The sequence below is a fragment of the Ursus arctos genome, unplaced genomic scaffold (assembly GCF_023065955.2).
Source record: "Ursus arctos isolate Adak ecotype North America unplaced genomic scaffold, UrsArc2.0 scaffold_25, whole genome shotgun sequence".
NCBI lineage: Eukaryota > Metazoa > Chordata > Mammalia > Carnivora > Ursidae > Ursus > Ursus arctos.
In genome coordinates, this window is record NW_026622930.1 from 9,068,074 (window position 1) to 9,085,006 (window position 16,933).

At 55.1% G+C, this 16,933-nt stretch overlaps 1 protein-coding gene across 7 annotated transcripts in view; it reads left to right on the forward strand.

Annotated features, from left to right (window-relative positions):
- The window catches only part of SYNE3 (spectrin repeat containing nuclear envelope family member 3), a 94,042-nt gene that overhangs the window by 63,198 nt on the left and 13,911 nt on the right, over nt 1–16,933 (forward strand). For all 7 annotated transcript variants that reach the window (XM_048219856.2, XM_057318382.1, XM_044389944.3 and 4 more), the window contains 9 exons: nt 3,176–3,358; nt 4,476–4,619; nt 5,440–5,574; nt 8,315–8,476; nt 8,617–8,789; nt 9,158–9,287; nt 10,877–11,035; nt 13,893–14,042; nt 15,052–15,090. In XM_048219856.2, the coding sequence (XP_048075813.1) occupies nt 3,176–3,358; nt 4,476–4,619; nt 5,440–5,574; nt 8,315–8,476; nt 8,617–8,789; nt 9,158–9,287; nt 10,877–11,035; nt 13,893–14,042; nt 15,052–15,090 (1,275 nt within the window). The remainder of the gene's footprint in view (nt 1–3,175; nt 3,359–4,475; nt 4,620–5,439; nt 5,575–8,314; nt 8,477–8,616; nt 8,790–9,157; nt 9,288–10,876; nt 11,036–13,892; nt 14,043–15,051; nt 15,091–16,933) is intronic.

Sequence of the window (16,933 nt, forward strand, 5' to 3'; positions counted from 1 at the left end):
TAAAAAAAGAATGAAATCTTGACACTTACAGTAACATGGGTAGATCTTGAGGGCATTATATTAAGTGAAATAAGTCAAGCAGAGAAAGACAAATACCACACGATCCCACCTCTGTGTGGAATCTCAAGAAAACAAAACAAAACTCGTTGACACAGAGAACACAGTGGTGGTGGCCAATGGGGCAGGGTGTCGGGGTAGGCAAAACGGGTGAAGGGGCTCAAGGGGTACAAAGTTGCAGTGATAGAATAAATAAGTCATGTGGACGTCAGGTCCAGGATGGTGACTACAGTAAATATTGTAGCGCGTAGTGAAAGTTGCCACAAGAATAAATCTTAAACGTTCTCATTCTCATAAGGAAAAAATAATTATAACTTTCATGGTGACGGATGGTACTAGATTTATTGTGGTGATCATTTTCGCAGCATATACAAATATCGAATCATTATATTGTGCATCTGAAACTAATATAATATGTTTATTATACTTCAACTAAGCATATTTTAAGGAAAAAAGATAAAATGTTTCCAAAAAGTCCTCACTTTAAATGGCTGCATAATATTCTTTTCCATTCTTACAATATTTAGGTTGTTTCCAGTTTTCCTTGTCATGATTTGTGTATGCTGCATATCTATGTACACAGACTTTGGTCTCCATTTCCATCATTTTCCGTCTCCCGTTGCTGATGAGCGACAGGAGCCAGAGAGAAGTTAGGGTGTTTGTTCAAGGTCAGCCCCCTCGAGAGACAGAGCTGAGGTCAGAATGGTGGGTTCTAGACTCTCATCTCATGTTCCTATTCCTGCTGTCACACTGGGTCCTGGGAACAGGTTTGTGAAGCAGACAGAACAATTTTATCATTATCCTTTGACGGTTAAGGAAACCATGCCCCAGAGAGGGGAAGGCACTTGCTCAAGGTTACACAGCAACGGAATGTCGGGCTGGCTTTGACCCCGGTCTAGGTGACTCAGCGGCAAGTGCTTTTCCCACTGGATCACAATTGCATTTCCGTCCTGTCCTTCTCACGGGGGCAGAGAGCTAACCAGGACCTGCACCAGGCCAGAGGGAGAGGTCCTGTCTTTCTAGAGTGTGACTCAGGACTCCCAGGACAGGAGTTTCACGGGTCAGTGTGTTGGAAAAGTGGGCAGGACTGTGGTTTGTCCGTGTTTAAATGCTGTTTGCTGGCTGGGATCATGTCTTGGCTCACGCTCACCAGCCTTTCCCAGGAAGATGGGTTTCACGGGCCGGGCTCAAGCTGCCAGCCCTGTATTTCTTAGCTAAGCTCGTACACCTAGGCTGAGAGAAGCCTATGGACCCACAAAGTTCCTCCAGAACCGAGGCACCAGGCCCCAATGTTGGCCATGGCTGTCATATTCACTTCTGGGGGTGACTGTCACAAAGTGCCCAGACTCGGTGACTTACAGCAACAGAAGCTCATTCTCTCATGGTTCCGAGACTGCCAGGCCGCAGTCAGGCTGTCCGGGGGGCCGTGCTATCTCTGAAGCCTCTAGGGGAGCAGCCTTCCCTGCTGCTTCTAGCTCCTGGTGTTTGCTGGTGGTTGCCGGTGTTCACTGGCCTGTAGACCCATCCCTCCGATCTCGGCCTCTGTGGTCACGTGGACAGCTTCTCCCCTTCTGCCTCCACATTGTGTCCCTCCGCGCATGCGTGTTGGGGCCAGACTTCCCCTTCTAATAAGCACACAGGTCACATTGGGTTAGGGTCCACCCTAGTGACCTCATTTCAACTCGGTTACCTCAGTAAAGACTATCGCCAAATAAAGTCACATTTGGAGGTAGTTGTGGGGGATGGTGGCTAAGACATTATATCTTTTTGCGGGGGACACAGTTCAACCCGTAATAACTGGTGTAATGACCCTCGCGGAGAAGGGCCATCTGTTACTGTGTGCTCGCTGTGGGATGTGCACTGTGGTAAATGCTGTCTAGGCCTCCCCTCATGTCAGCCTCATAACGCCCCGTGAGTTGGGTGTGACTATGCCCATTTTACGGATGAGGAAACTGAGTCTCGGAACTACCCAGAGCCTCCCAGCTAGTACAGAATTCACACTCGTGATGGCAACTCCCCAGCCTGAATTCTTAACCCCTGTGGTATGGTGTACAGGTTTGCTAGGAAGGGGGTGCAGGGCACCCTCTCCCTCAAGAGGCTTGTCCTCTCTGTGGCTGACAACAAACCACATGCCCTTGTGGGAAGATTACACCAGTTCAGCTGTGTCGGCCATGTTTATGCTGCCCTTCCTCCAGGGACTCTCTCTACCCTCCCAGGGCTGCTGGCAAAACTGCCTCCTCTAGGGAGCCTTCTTGGATTTCCCCAACAAGGAGTGTTCACCTCTGCCTTGAACACCCATAGGGCTCTGTCGAAACTTGAAGGGAAATGATCACTTTCTGCCTTGGCTTGCAGTTACTTACCTGGCTGGGGGGGGGGTCTCTGTTCTTCCTTCCCCCCTCTGTGACTAGCCCAGGGTCTCAGTAACATCACAGGTATAACATGGAAGGACTCTGGCCGGCTAAAGACAAGACCCTTGGCCTCCGGGCCCCTGGACTCTCAGAGCAGCAAGAGGTGCTTATCCCAAGCAGCGAATTACTCAGCAGGAACCTGAGGCTTGGCCTAGGGCTTTGGGGCAGGAAGAGGGAGTGTAGGCTGGGGATGTGGTCAGGGTAGGCTTCCTGGAGGAGGTGGAGCCTGGGCTGTGCAGAGTTCCGGCTGAGTGGGAGCCAGCTACTCATCACAGAAGTCTCCTTTAGGTCCCTCCTTCACCCGGCGGGCTCCTACACATCACGATTCCACTTAGGTGTCACCTCCTCTGGGGAGCCTTCCTGAATTCCCACTGACCATGCTCCCCTAGGCCCCTAGCCCCTTCGGAATGTCCTAAGTAGCCCCCAGGGGTAGTCCCCCTGCTGTCCACGATGGGGGATCACTGGGGAAAGGATCGGTGGACAATGGCAGTGGGATGGCTGGATGCCCAGGCTTTGGTGATTTGATGGAACCTGGGGGCGAGAGAGGAATCACGTCGACCCCGAAATGCAGGGCCTCCCGGTGTGTTCTGCCGCCTCCTGCAGACCCGGCACAAAGGCACACGGCCCGCCGGGCAGGTGCTCGGGCACAGCTTCGCAGCACCACCTGCTGTGCCGGGCCCTGGGGTTCACAGGGGCCTCGTGTGCCGCAGGCAGCCCTGGCGGAAAGTTCCCGCTTGAAGGAGCAGCTGACGGTGCTGCAGCTGAAGAAGGACTTGCTGAGGAGCGTGTTCGGCCAGGACAGAGCGACGGCCCTCCTGGAGCAGGTGGCGAGCTCCGTGCGGGACCGGGACCTGGTGCACAACAGCCTCCTGCAGAGGAAGAGCAAGCTGCAGGTGGGTGTCCCTGGCCGCCCGCCAAGGGAGTGTTGCTAGCTCAGCTCCGCAGCTCACCGCCGGGCCACCTGCCCTCCCCCTTTGGCCCCCCGGCCTCTGCCACTCCTCTGTACCCTGGGTGTGATTAGCGTGCAGGCCCTCTCACCAGTGTCCTAGGCACCTGCCGCCCCCACCTCTGCCCCCCCAAACCCCCCTCTACACTGCTGCCACACAGACCTGCTTCCCCGGGGGGGGGGGGGCGTGTCAAAGGAGAACATGCAGAGAAAATCGCCTGTAAGATGCAAACCACCCTAGAGCTGAACGCCAATATCAGGAACACTTTTCTTTGACATAACAAACGTGTGCTGAGCGTCTGCTAATGATGACAATGCAGCTGTTCAGGATGGGGCGCTGGGGGGCCGGGGGCACTGGGAAGGCCTGGGGCACTGGGAAGGCCCGGGGTCACTGGGAGGGCTGGGGGCACAGGGGGGCTGGGGGCAGTGAGGGGGGCCGGGGACACTGGGAGGTTGGGGGGCTACTGGGAGGGGTGGAGGGCACTGAGAGGGCCCTGGGGGCACTGGCAGGGCCCGGGGGGGGGGGCACTGAGAGGGGCGGGGGGGGCACTGGTAGGGCCCGGGGGTGCTGAGGGGGGCCTGGGGACACAGAGAGCCGGGGGCACTGATGGGGGCTGGGGGCACTCGCCGAGAGCTTCTTGCACGTCCGGGCTCCCTCTCACCCGCATAGCCAACATTCAACCCACATCTTAGGGTTCGTGGGGCAGACGGTCTCTTCAGCCGGAGAGCAGCTGTAAAGGAGTGGGTGTGACTGTGTCCCAATAAAACTTTATTTACAGAAACAGGCCTCTGGTAGGATCTGGGGTGGATGTGTTATGAGAGGTAGTTCTGTACCAGAGAGCAGAACGGCTGTCGTGTGAGGACACCATGGTAATTCCAAGGAGGGCGCCCACCCCCCCGCAAGGGCTCCTGGAAGTCTTCCTGGAGGGGGCGATGCCTGAGTGGGTATGAGGCGGCCAGGAGAAGGCTGGAGAAAGAGCCGTGTGATTGTGAGTGGCAGGTTGTACAAGATGCCTGTGAGGAAATTTCTTAATTTCTGTGCTACCTGTTGTGTGTCTCTGCAGAGCTTGCTGGCCCAGCACAAAGATTTTGGGGCGGCTTTTAAGCCCCTGCAGAAGAAGCTCTCGGACCTCCAAGGCAGGGTCCAAGCTGAGAATGGGTTTCAGCAGGACCTTCCTGGGAAACAGGCCCAGCTCTCGAGGCTGCAGGTAAGGGCTTGGTGGGGCCCGAGTGGCCCGGCTCAGCGCTCAGCTGCGCCCAGAAGCAGCTCCCCTCCAGCCCCAGAAACTGGCGAAACAGCCACCCCCCCCCCCAGCCCCTCACCTGAGCTCTGACCTTTCCTCTGAATCTCTGCTGATTTATCTGGTGGTTTCTGGCCTCTGCGGGACCTTTAGTACCTCCAAACTGCTGATTCTAAGCCCAACAAAATGACGTTTACTCTGTGACTCCAAAGTCTAACGCGGGTATTCATTTTTCTTTAAACTGCTTTGCTAAGTGTTCCTAACGAGTACAGAGGCTTTCAGTTAAATAATCGGACGTTGAAAGTGAGAATAAATGTTTTAAAACACATGCAGACAGCACACAGGCTGACTGTCGATAATTATCGGCTTGATAAGGAGCTTGCAGGATTTTCAATGCACGTGATACAATTAAAACTCAAGTATACATCGAGAGGGTTCTTAGGAAGACATTAAAAAATGGTGCATTTGGAGGCTTTGAAACTCAAGTTGGGGTGTGATTCTTCACAAGGAGAGGTGGTCATCAAGTAAGAATTCAGATGGGAGTTTGCCCCCCAGAGATGGTTTCCAGGCTGGTGTCCCAGAATTTTTTTGTCTCCTTTTAAAGATCTCACCAGCCCTGAGAGGGGGGCCGGTCAGATGGCCATATGGTGTAGCTGCCGGGGTGGGGGAGTCCCATCATGCCGGGACCCTCCCAAGCTCCCCCACTTAGAGGCCCCCTCCCCCCACCCTGATCCACTCCCATGACAAGAGGCAAACAGGACAGCCACACTTGCTGCTTTTCCTGCAGGGGCTGCAGGAAGAAGGGCTGGACCTGGGGGCACAGATAGAGACCATTAGGCCTCTCGTCCAAGGGAACCCCAGCCACCAGCACAAAATGGACCAGCTTTCCACGGACTACCAGGCCCTGCAGAGGTCTCTCGAGGTAAACCGAGTTCCTGGGATCATACACTCCAGGGGTCTTTTCTGCCTTTTCTTCCTTTATTCCTATTTTTCTTTTTCCCTTCCTTTCTTCTCTTCCTCATTCATTCAGCAGACGATTATTGAGCGCCTCCTGTATGCCAGGCAGTGTTCTGTGCCCTGAGGATGAAGGCAGCCCAGCCAGACAAAGCCCCTGCTCCCTGGGGGGATGGGGGGTGGGGGGTCATAGTCTAGTGGGTAGATGGACCATGAGTCAGCAAAACAGCAAGTTCAGATACAATTCCAGGTGTGCCAGGAGGCCAAGGAACAGAACAGGCTACTCTGATCCCCACAGCAGCCCCGGGGTGGGGGTGCAGTGGGCGTAGGCCGGAGTAAGGGCCTGTTGAAAGTTGCTCGGCGGCTGCCCAGAGCCGCCTCTGGAGCGCCCTCTAGTGGCCGCCTGGGGCTTCGCGGGGTCCGCATGCTTCCGATGGCCCCCTGAGCCCTGGGAAGGGAATGGGGTGCAGGCGTCGTCAAAACGGGCCTGAGTACAAGTTTCAGTTACTGATTCAGATGGGGGCCCGGGTCTGCCTTTGTCACAAGCGCCCTGGGGATCGTGGAGCTGGCTCTCAGGCAGCTGTGCCTCAAGAAAACTTAGTCTAAGGCAGGCTTCTCCACTCTACCGGACCCCGCCTATTTTAATAACAAACGTTCCCAACGCCCTGTGCCATCCCGAAACTCAGAGAGAGTATAAGTGACCCACACAATTTAAAAATGGCATATGATGCCCTCCTGTAATAGGAAAGAGAAAAGGAAAGTTAGAATAAAATGCTGTCTTTCGCCCCGTAAGCACTGAAGGTGGTCACAGGAGGATGAGCCCCCTCTGGGTGACAGCCCCAAATGCCTCTACTGCATGAGATCCTCTGAAAACGTGAACAACCCCGCCCCCCGCCGTGAGCTTCCAGGAAACACGCCCCACCTGTGGGAGCCCGTTGAGCTCAGTGATGCGTCCGGTTTAGAAGAACTGATCTAACTCCACTTAATACATTAGCGGCCAGGGGTCTCGAGGTGGAGGTGGAGGCGCAGAGGAACAGGAATCACTAACCCTGATGCCTGGGAGCCCGCAGAGCCCAGAGAAACAGCAAACTTCCGCTGTAATGCCTGCATCAAATGATGAGTCCGCTTGATTGTGGTCATTACAAGAAGCGGCATTAACTGAGCGCGATTAGCGGTCCGGGAAGGCCGATCCTCCAGTCACCTCATGCCTCTTCATTTGTCTCCGTACTTCTGCAAAGAAGTAGTGCCCCCCTTTTATTATGGTGGTACTCACGGCTTTTTAAATCTAATACGTCCTAATAAGTCCCTCCCTGACAGCCCAGGCCATCCTCCTGTCTCCCCCTGGGGGGCACCTACCCCACTAAGCAACCTGAGGCTATTGACGGCATCGGGTCTGACGTTGGTGCGCAGGGGACAGGAGGGGCGGTGTGACATAGTGGAGAAACGGAGTCTTAGCTGGCTGTTCAGGCTCTGGTCACTGGTTTGTTGCAGGAAGACAGGATGCACCGTGTCTGTGTCCCCAGCTCTAGGGGGCCTGGCGTCCGGTGGTGTCAGCCAGCGTCTGGAATGCAGGAGGGCAGGGCCGCTGGAGGCCTCAGCCAGGGATCACAGAGAGACCCTGGGGTCTGACTGCTCTGCGGTGGGCTGAGAGGGAGGGCTCAGCGGGCCCCAGGTTGGGTGACCAGGAGGACAGGCGCCCTCCTTTCCTGAAGACAGAGAAGAACAAGGCCCCAGCCTCAGAGAGCCGAGAGTGGTTGATCCAGAGGAGGCCGGGGCGGGGGAAGCAAGACCATTTTCAAAAACTATCGGAGTAGAATCATCTACACAAAAGCAAACATCTAAGTGTGTAGTTTGATGAATTTTGAAAAACTGAACATGTCCACATTACCAGCAGCCAGATCATGACGCAGAATGATAGCGGCTCCCACAGCCCCCAGAGCCCCTCAGGCCCCCCACAGTCCTGCCCACCACTCCTGGTACCTGAAGGTAACCCCGACTTTCGACTTGGAACACCATGGATTGAGTTTGCCTGATTTTATACGTTATTTTATTAGAATCAGACAGAATGTTTTCTTTTGCGTCTGGCTTCTGGCTGTCCACGGGCTGGCTGTAACTTCATTCATAATGTTGTATTAGATTCTTGCATACGCTGTTCGCTCTCGCGGCTATAAAATGCTGCACCGTCTAAAACTACCTCAACCTACGTATCCGTACTTCTGTTGACGGGCACTTGGGTGGTTTCTGGTTTGGGGCTATTACAAGCACCCCATGCAGGCCTTTTGCTGAAGATATGTTTGCATGTCACGTATCCACCCCAGGGTGAAACGGTTGGGTTGTAGGGAGGCCTGTGTTCAGTTTTAGTGGATACTGACCTATAGTTTTCCCAAGTGGAGGATGATTGATACCCACACTGGTGGGGGACAGGCGTCCGTTTGTCCACACGCTCATCCAGACATGGTACCGTCCATAAAAGTTAAGACAGGCTTGGAGATACTTGAAACCAGAGTTGGTCTTTCCAGAATAAATTCCTTGTCCTGGGCAGAAGGGAGGACTCGCCTCTTGTGTTCCTGCTGAGTGGGGAGCCCTGGGAGGGGGCATCTTGCCCCGGGGCAGGTCCGGGGGTCCTGCAGGATGGGATGGCCCAGGGTCCCAGCTGCCGCCAGCGCTCAGAGCGCCCTGGGCCCCCCCTCCCTGGGGCTGTGCCACAGGACCTCACGGACAGGTGTCAGCAGAGCGTGCGGGAACATTGCACCTTCCGCCACGGGCTGCTGGAGCTGAGGCAGTGGGTCACCACGGTCACTCAGAAGCTGGAGTCACTCCAGGAGGATGCAGGCCCATGGGACGCCCGGTCCCGAGAGGTCGAAGTCGAGGTAAGATGGCTTTCCTAGTTTCCTCACTTGCCTCCCACAATGCAGGCTTGGGAGGCCGGAGATCCCACATGGGGGAACAGAGACTCCTGCCCTGAGAGCTCACCGTGGGGGGTGTGTGTGTGCGCGTGTGTGTCCTTTAGAAGCTGCTGGCTGAATTCCCGGAGAAGGAGGCCCAGCTGCCCCTGGTCGAAGCGCACGGCCGGCTGGTGATGCAGAAGTCTTCTCCGGAGGGGGCTGCCGTGGTCCAGGAGGAGCTGGACGAGCTGGTGGCGTCGTGGCAGGCCCTGAGGCGGCTGGAGGAAAGCCTGTTGAGGTGAGGGGGTCCCCTTTCCATGCAGGGGAGAGCTCAGTGGTGTCCTCAGAGCAGGAGGCTGGGGTTCCGCTGGGTGCCTCCGTGTCTCTGCGGTCCGGCCCAAGGGCAGTTCTAGCGGGAGCAGTAGGAGCCGGGAAGCGTCCCAGCTTGGGGGTTCGCCTCCAGCCCCTGCTGGCTTGGGCCTCCCCTGCATCGATGGGTACATGCAGTTTAACGACAGGGTAAGGTGGGTCTCAAGTAGGAAACTGGCAATGCATGTGCCTGGGGAACGTTCTGACAAACCCGAAGGATTGGCTCCTACCGTGTGATGCCCCGGTTCGATTACTTCCCATCGCATCACCGGGTGACTGCGCCGTTTGTCTCCTCAGCCTCATCAGAAACCGGCAGCTGCAGAGGACGGAAGTGGATTCAGGGAAGAAAATGATTTTCACCAACAACATCCCAAAGGCCGGGTTTCTCATCGATCCCACGGATCCGGTTTCCAGGCGTCCCCGTCAGGTGTGGCGGCTTAGTGGGGCTCCCGGGGGAGGCCGGGGCTGGAGTCAGGGATGGGGTGCTCTTCAACAAAGCCCCCTCCCTGCCTGGGGCCACGTGCTCAGCTCAGGACTCAGCCGTGTCCCGTCCTGGGTGAACCTGTCCCTGCTCCTTGTGCCACGGCACAGAGGGACCCGGAGACCCCGGGCCCAGGCCCCGGCAAGGTCAGAGGCGTCCCTGGGGGAGACAGGTCCTCACCCCTCAGAAACCAGGTAACCGAACGGACCTACAGGGCTGAGAGCTCCCTGCTGGCCCCGGATTGCAAACTGCAGTCATGCAGGGAGGGTCCCTTTTTTGTGCCATAAGCTGTATTTTGTTCAAGAGAACTAACCTAACGACCTTCCATCGTCCATGCCTTCTCCTGAGGGCTTTGAGAACAAGGAACCGCATTGAAAAGACGTTCCTTCCTCCTTCAGAAACCACACACCAGCTCTCATTCGCCCCTGTATTCTTGTATTGCCCCTTCCCAAATCACCTGCCGAGTGTGGCTGTGCCCGAGGCCTGCGCTCGGGGCCGGGATACGGCTATGGGTGAAGCAGAAGCACTTCTAACCCGCAGGAACCCAGACCCAGTGCAGAGCCTTTCACACCGCAGCGTGCTCTCTGCGGGTAGGAAAATGCAGATCCCGCTTCGGCGGGGCCCAGGACTCTGCATTTCTTGAAGCTCACGCGTGACGCCCCCGCCGCTGGGCCTCGGAGCACATTTTGAGGAGCAAGGAAGTGGGAACCACACGCAGTGAAGGAAGGGCTTCCAGAAAGCGCGGTGGCCTGGGGCAGAGGGGCAGAGGGGCCAGGACCCAGTTCTGGGGCAGCAAAGGCCTCCTGGGAAAAATGAAGTGTCAGGGGAATCCTCGCGGCCAAGGGGGAGTCAAGGAGAGGAGAGGAGGGGTGTGTTCCGTGCAGAGGAGACAGTGTGCAGAGACGCAGAGGGAGACAGCACGAGTGCCTGGGCCAAGACGTGTCTGTGGTTCGGGCTGGGGTGAGGGGCGGGGAAGGTGGTTCACGCTGCGGGGTCAGCAAAGCCCGAATCAGAGGGCCACACTGAGGGCCTCGCTGAATGGACTTGGAGTTTTGAGAGCTCCCTCTGGCCACAGAGTTCAGAGAGGGACAGGTGTGGTGCAAGGGTGACCACTGTGATAGCCATCCTGGTAAGGAATGGTGGTGGCTGCCGCTAGGAGACCAGCAGGTGACCACGATGACCCATTGTCACAGCTCCAGCTGCTTGGGGCTGAAAGTGCAGTGACCCTGTGCGCTCTGTTGGCACCCGCCCACAAGGTCCTGCGGCACAGCCCCGGGGGCCCAGGGCACCCTGAGCACCGGCCGAGGCAGACTCCCTGGGCCATCCCAACCCCGCAGGACCCGGACCTGAATCACAATTAAACTCCTAACGTGGCCACACTGAGTGGAGAGACATGCCCCCGCCCGCCCAGGCCTCTCTCCTCACCTTTGGGCATCCCCATCCTCACCCTCTGCCTCAGAGGAAGCCCCAGGATGCGGGGCCCGTAAGCTGTGTCCCCTCTGATGATGCATTGGTCGTGCTGTGCGTTCCCACAGGCACATCGGCTCCAGGAAGAAGGCAGCCATGAAGGCTTCTCCCAGCTCCTGAGGGACTTCGAGCAGTGGTTGGAGGTGGAAAATGCCAAGCTGGTTAGAATCATCGCGATGAGAACAGCCACCGCCAAGGATCTGAAGACCAGGGAAACGAAGCTGCAGGTTTGTTCCCATGGAAAGGCCCTCCTTGCACAGGATTTGCCCTGTAGACATGTCTGCCACCAGGGAGTCCTTTAAAAAAATGAAAGAAAGAAAGAGAAAGAGAGAAAGCAAGCAAGCAAGCACAGGCATGGTTTGTGAGCCATTTTTACTTGTGTATAAATAACAGTTCTTAAACTTCTCTGGTTCACATATTTTAGAACCATTCATTCATCCAGCCTACGTCTGTGTGCCCCAACTTGGAAATATCACTACTGATCAGGACTCGGTATCAGTCAGCTCTGGCTGTGTAACAAACCATCCCAAGTCTGTGGCTTTAGCAGCACGTGTTTATTTAACTCGTGATTCGGAAGGTTGGCAATCCAGGCTAAGCCCATCTGGGCAACGCTTCTGGCCTCGGTGGGGCTCCCTGATTTGCTGTCGGTTATAGGTCGGCTGGGTGGTTCTACTTCTGGGGGTTGTCAGGCTGCTGGAGATGAGCATGAGAGGGACCGCACATCTCTCCTCCTCGTGGGGGGCAGCCCAGGCTTCTAGTAGCAGAGGCATTCTCTAACGACAAGCAGGAGCACCCAAGACTTCTAAGGCCTAGAGTAGGAACTAGCAAATTACTTCCCCTGTATTCTGCTGGACAAAGAAAGTCACAAGGCCAAGCCAGATTCATGGGGAGGGAGAGCAAACTCCACCTCACGATAGGAAGGACTCAAGGTCGTATTGCAAAGGGCATGGAGATGGTGGGGAGGGGGCAGGATGGGGGCATCATGGCCATTTTTGCAATCCTTCTACCACCAATCTTCTTTATCCTCCACTCCCACATCTAGATCGTCCCCCAGCCCTCCTGGATTCTACCTCCTGGGTGTTTTTGCTCTGTGCCCTCTTGGTACCACAATGTTAACCTAGGTACTTCCCATTTCTGACCTTGATTATGGCTCCCAATTGGCCGCCTTCCTTCCTGTTGGGCCCCCATCCAGGTCACAGCTCAGTTCTGCAGCCAGAGTGACCTTTAGCATCATAAATCTGACTTTGTTCTTCCCTTGACGAGAACCTTTCAGTATAGAGTCCAACCCTGCCCCCACCCTAGCATATCACACAAGGTCATTCTCAGCCAGGCCCCAGCCTACCTCTCTTTTTCCTTATTTCTCTGCAGTTTTACTATGATATGTTAGGGTTTGGATTTCTTTTCATTTTTCTTGCTTGGGATTCATCTGGATTCTGGAATCTGTGGTCTAGAGTCTTTCTGGAAAATTCTCTGATACTATCTCTTAACATACTGCCTCTGCCTCGTTCCCCTTTCCCTCTGCTTCTGTGATGCTGCTGAAACATGGTATTCCTCCTCACTGCGGACTCTATGTCTCCTACCTTCTCTTGTGACTTGTTCATCCTCCGGTCTCTTCCTGTTGCATTCTGGAGAGTTTTTCTACCCTACCTCCAGTTTACTAATTCTCTCTTTAGCTGCGCCTCATTCACTAATACACATGTTTGTTACGCCTTTAACTTTTGATACTGTATTCCCCAGTTCTAGAATTTCTACTGGGTTCTCTTGAAATACCACTCTGTCAGTTTTTGTAGTCTCCAGATCCCTGCTGAACTTTTTAAGCCTGGTTTTTAATTCTTCGAGCACAGTAAAGAGACCTATTTTACCGAGTGTGTCTAGTAATTCTAATACCTTAAGTCATTTTAGGAGTGTTTTCTGCGTGTTGTTTCTGCCTGTTCTTCTTGTCGGTGTCTTGCATGTATGGGGCTCCTTTGATTATGTGCTGGCCATTGCACTGGACGGAAGAGGTATAGGGGTCATTTGAGATTGAGGATCGTCTCTCTTCCAGAGGATTTTGTTTGTGGCTTCCAGGCAAGGAGGGCTTTATTGTTCTGCAACCAGTGACTCCAGGTTCAACGTTGGAGGCTCCCTGAGCCCCTGGTGACTTGGAGTGGACGTCAGTCCACACAGGGTGTGAATTTACTTCTGATTCACCGTTAGGCGTCTCAGCCACAGGGGGAGCGGGTTCTGAGAGTCTCCACCCTACAGAGCCCAGACCTTGACTTTCGTCTCCATAGCCCCGTGATGCTGCCAGAAGCATGATCTGTTTCACAACTGTCTCTTCAAGATTTGGCAAGTGTCCTGCAGGCAAAAGCAGGCCCGAACACTGGGCTTACTTCTCTGGGCTTCATCATTTCCCAGGTTTTAGCCTGATGTGTCTCACTCTCTTGTTAACTCGTTGATACTTTTTAAGTGTTTTTCATACTTTGTGCTTGGCGAGAGGTTTGGTCCAATCACTTAGGGGACTATGAGCAGGAAGTCCTTCCCGCAGACCTACCTCACATTCGGCCACGACTCTTCTTGCCACCACGGTCCAGCTCCAGCCGTATCAGAGACGACTTGCAGTCGCCCCAGGTTAAGCCTCCTTACTCTTGTACAGCTCACATTCTAGTGGGTTCTGAGAAGCTAAGAAAATTGCCTGTATCACACTACGAGTAGGTTGGGGTGAAAGCAAGGCTACAAAGCCAGAATTTAAACCCATGTGCTCCAATTTAGAGCCCCATTCCTACCCCCCACATCACTACGGCTCAGGAGTCCTGAGGATGAAAGGTGCCATCCTGGGCTGACACGGTACTGTGTTTTGATAGAAAAATCTGCCCAATCCCAATAGCACATGTCCAGGCTTAACCATGCCAACAGAAAAGCATGTTCAACAGTGGTAGCTTTTTATGATGCTGGCAACTCTTATGTCATGCCCTCCAGAGGACTCAGTTCTAGAACGTCAGAGATGGAGGTGACTGTGGAGGTTGTTCTGTATTGTTCCAGAAGCGACTGCCCAACCTTGGCTTGAATTTGCACCATGGGATTCTCACTGCCTTTCCCCCACAGGAGCTGGAGGCTCGGGTGCCAGAAGGTCAGCATCTCTTCGAGAACCTCCTCCATCTCGGGCCGGCAAGGGGGACGTCCAGCGAGCTGGAGGACGTGCGTTACCAGTGGATGCTGTACAAGTCCAAGCTCAAGGACTCTGGCTACCTGCTGGTAGGGGCTTAGGAAGTGCGGGTCCCAGGCGCTGGGGGATGGGGCTCCGGCTGAGCCCAGGCTTACGTGGGGAGACGGAGCTGGGGCCACACCCACTCTGCCCGGTGCCTCCACACTCCAACCTAAGGTGGCCACTCCGAGACAGGGTCCTAGTGCTTGGCTTGCAAGATGTCACGTGGCTGTCCTGCCACCCCGTGTGGCTGGCGCTCCAGGAATGACGGCAGGAGCCGTCCGGTTAATATTTGAGGAGCGCTTTGCTGCCTGCTGAGCTGAAACCTTCTGGACCCCATTCAGTCCTGTCTCCAGTCTCCAGACGGGGGCTGAGACGCTGAGGATTGGAACTCCCAGGGCCGTGGAGCTAGGAAGCAGCAGAGCCAGAATTCAGAACGCCCCGCTGGGGAAGGCGTGTTAGACGGGAGTGCGGCCCTGGGGCCCGGGGCCCTGGGATCTGGCCCTCCTCCTCCACTAATTTGCTTTGGGATGTGGGACAAGCATGTTCCCTGTTTGCATCCCATGTCCCCTTGCACAAAACAATAGTAGTAGTCATGAGAGCCTTTATGAAATGCGATGTCCTCGTAACAACCTTATAAAGGATGTTGTTATTTCCTGAGAAGTGATGGGGAAACTGAGGCATGAGTGTTAGCCCGAGATGGGGGGGCGTTGAGATGGCCTCCAAGGGTGCTTTGGGCCCTTAGACCCCAGATGCCAAGCTTTGGCGCCCCAGCTCTGCGGTCCCTGCAGGAGCCATGTTGGCCACTAGGTGTCAGCGCAGCCCCGGCCAGGTGCCACCAGCCCAGGCCTTCCCAGACGGAATCCCACCTGGGCCTGAAGTGCGTTAAAAAGCTCATTAAATCGAATCACCTGCTGGTTCAGCCTATCCAGATGACCAGAAGTTTTAAAGAAACACTCCCCTGACAGAATGAATATTCCATTACAGGCTCTGTTGGGATTTGAGTTTCACTCACTTAACGTCTTTTTCCCCTTTTCCTCTCCTTCCCGAAAATAACAGACACAGAGTTCTGCAGGGGAGCCGACTGGATTCCAAAAGGTACGGTGTCTGCCATCTGCTACACACGCTAGAGGGCAGGGCGTCTGGAGGCTGGTAGGCCTGGGATGCTGAAGCCAGACTCCTGGGTTTTCTGGAAGGTTCCTCGAGGTCGGAGGCACATTTTATGGGGAATGAGCTCTGGGCTGCCCTGTGCTGGGCCCCCAGCGCTCTCGGGAAGCCCCAGGAAGGTGCAGAATGTACTCAGCTGTGATATACCCATGATAGCGGAGGGACCCTGGAGTTTTTCATGCGAAACCAGGACATGGTGGGGAATGGACAAGGACACTATTGATAGTTGTGTGGGGACAGCAGGTGCACACCAGGACTGTGCCAGGAAACCCGCACCATTCCAGGCACACTGGATCGTGTGGCCCCCTGAGTGGTGGATGGGCATCCGGGGCTCAGCGGGGGACAGAAGAGGAAGGGGGAGTTGTGCCTTTCCTGTTCTACCAGCAGGTGTTTCCATTAGGGCCTACTGAGAAGTGCTCAGAGCCAAAGCCGTCACAGCAACAGCAGTAATAACCCTAATGAGTAATAATTACTATTACTCTAGATGCTAGGTAGTGACCATCCACTGTGTGCCAGGAGTCGTGCTAAATCATGGCCAGGGCATCTCATTTAACTGCCCCATCAACACTCAAGAGGCATTTTCCCTCCGCTTAAGCATAAGGAAACTGAGCTATGACGGGATTGGAATGACTCGTTCAGCCCAGGCTTCTAGGTGGTCTCTGGCCTCTGGCTCCAAAGCCCACATCTTGACTTTCCACACTGTGCCTTGGAGGCGGCATCCCGGGGGTCTGCTGGGTATCCCTGCTTCAGGGAAAACCCAATGTAAATTGATGTCACCTTTTCCAAGGGAACACACTTGTTTCCCTGCCAAGCATGGCCTGTAACAGAGGGAGCCTTCAGCATGCTCTGCTCCAGGGAGCTCTGGGTTCCTCAAGATCCCTAATGCCTTGGAATCTGTTTCCAGGTGCTTTGCACACCAGGATTTCTTTTTTCTTGGTCTCCAGCTGGGGTGCACAGCTCACATCTGCAGGGGAGTGGGTGTCCCCTGGACTCAGTGGGGCCGTCACAAGACCCCTTCTGTGCTTTGGGCCCCGTGTCAACTGGCTTCGTGGCTTTGGGCGAGTGGCTTTGCCCTGTTGAGCCTTACTTTCCCCATCTGTAAAATGGCATTTATCAATGCAGATTTTATTTCCTACATGAGCAGATGTGGAAGATCGTCTGAACGGTTGTTCATAGAATTGTTCAGAGAGACTAGAGGCCTGGCTTTCCCCCCAATTTAGAATAGCAGGGAACCTCCTCAAGAAATGGGGAAGAGCATCAGGAAGGATGGGGTGGCTCCCACAGTCTAGCCTGGTGGCTTCTGGTAGGCTCTACATTTTAGACCCCTCACTGGGGAGCCCCCATCTGATCTGGAACTCCAGGTGGAATCCATGGGAGCCACGTCTGGGTCCCCAGATGCTTTGCACACAGTAAGTGCTCACTGAATGTTTCTGAGGAGGGGGACACGTGGCTGGGGGCACCAGGCCTCCCGAGCGGGCTGTTCAGCCTGTGTTTGGCTGAATGTGGAATATCCACAGCCCTGTGTTCATTTGCTGTCTCTCATTCATTCATTCATTCATTCATTCCACAAGGGTTTACTGAGCACCGACTTTGTGCCAAGCACTGATTTGGGCACTTGGGATCCATCGTTGAGCGCAGAAGCAGAGACCCGCCCCGGTGGACTTTGCATCCCGGCTGGGTGGAGGGTGCCTGGGCGGAAGGGCTCCCACGTCTAGCTGGTGATGCTCCGTGCAGTGACGCGTCTCTGGGGCGGGGGCTCTAAAGGGCAGCAGCG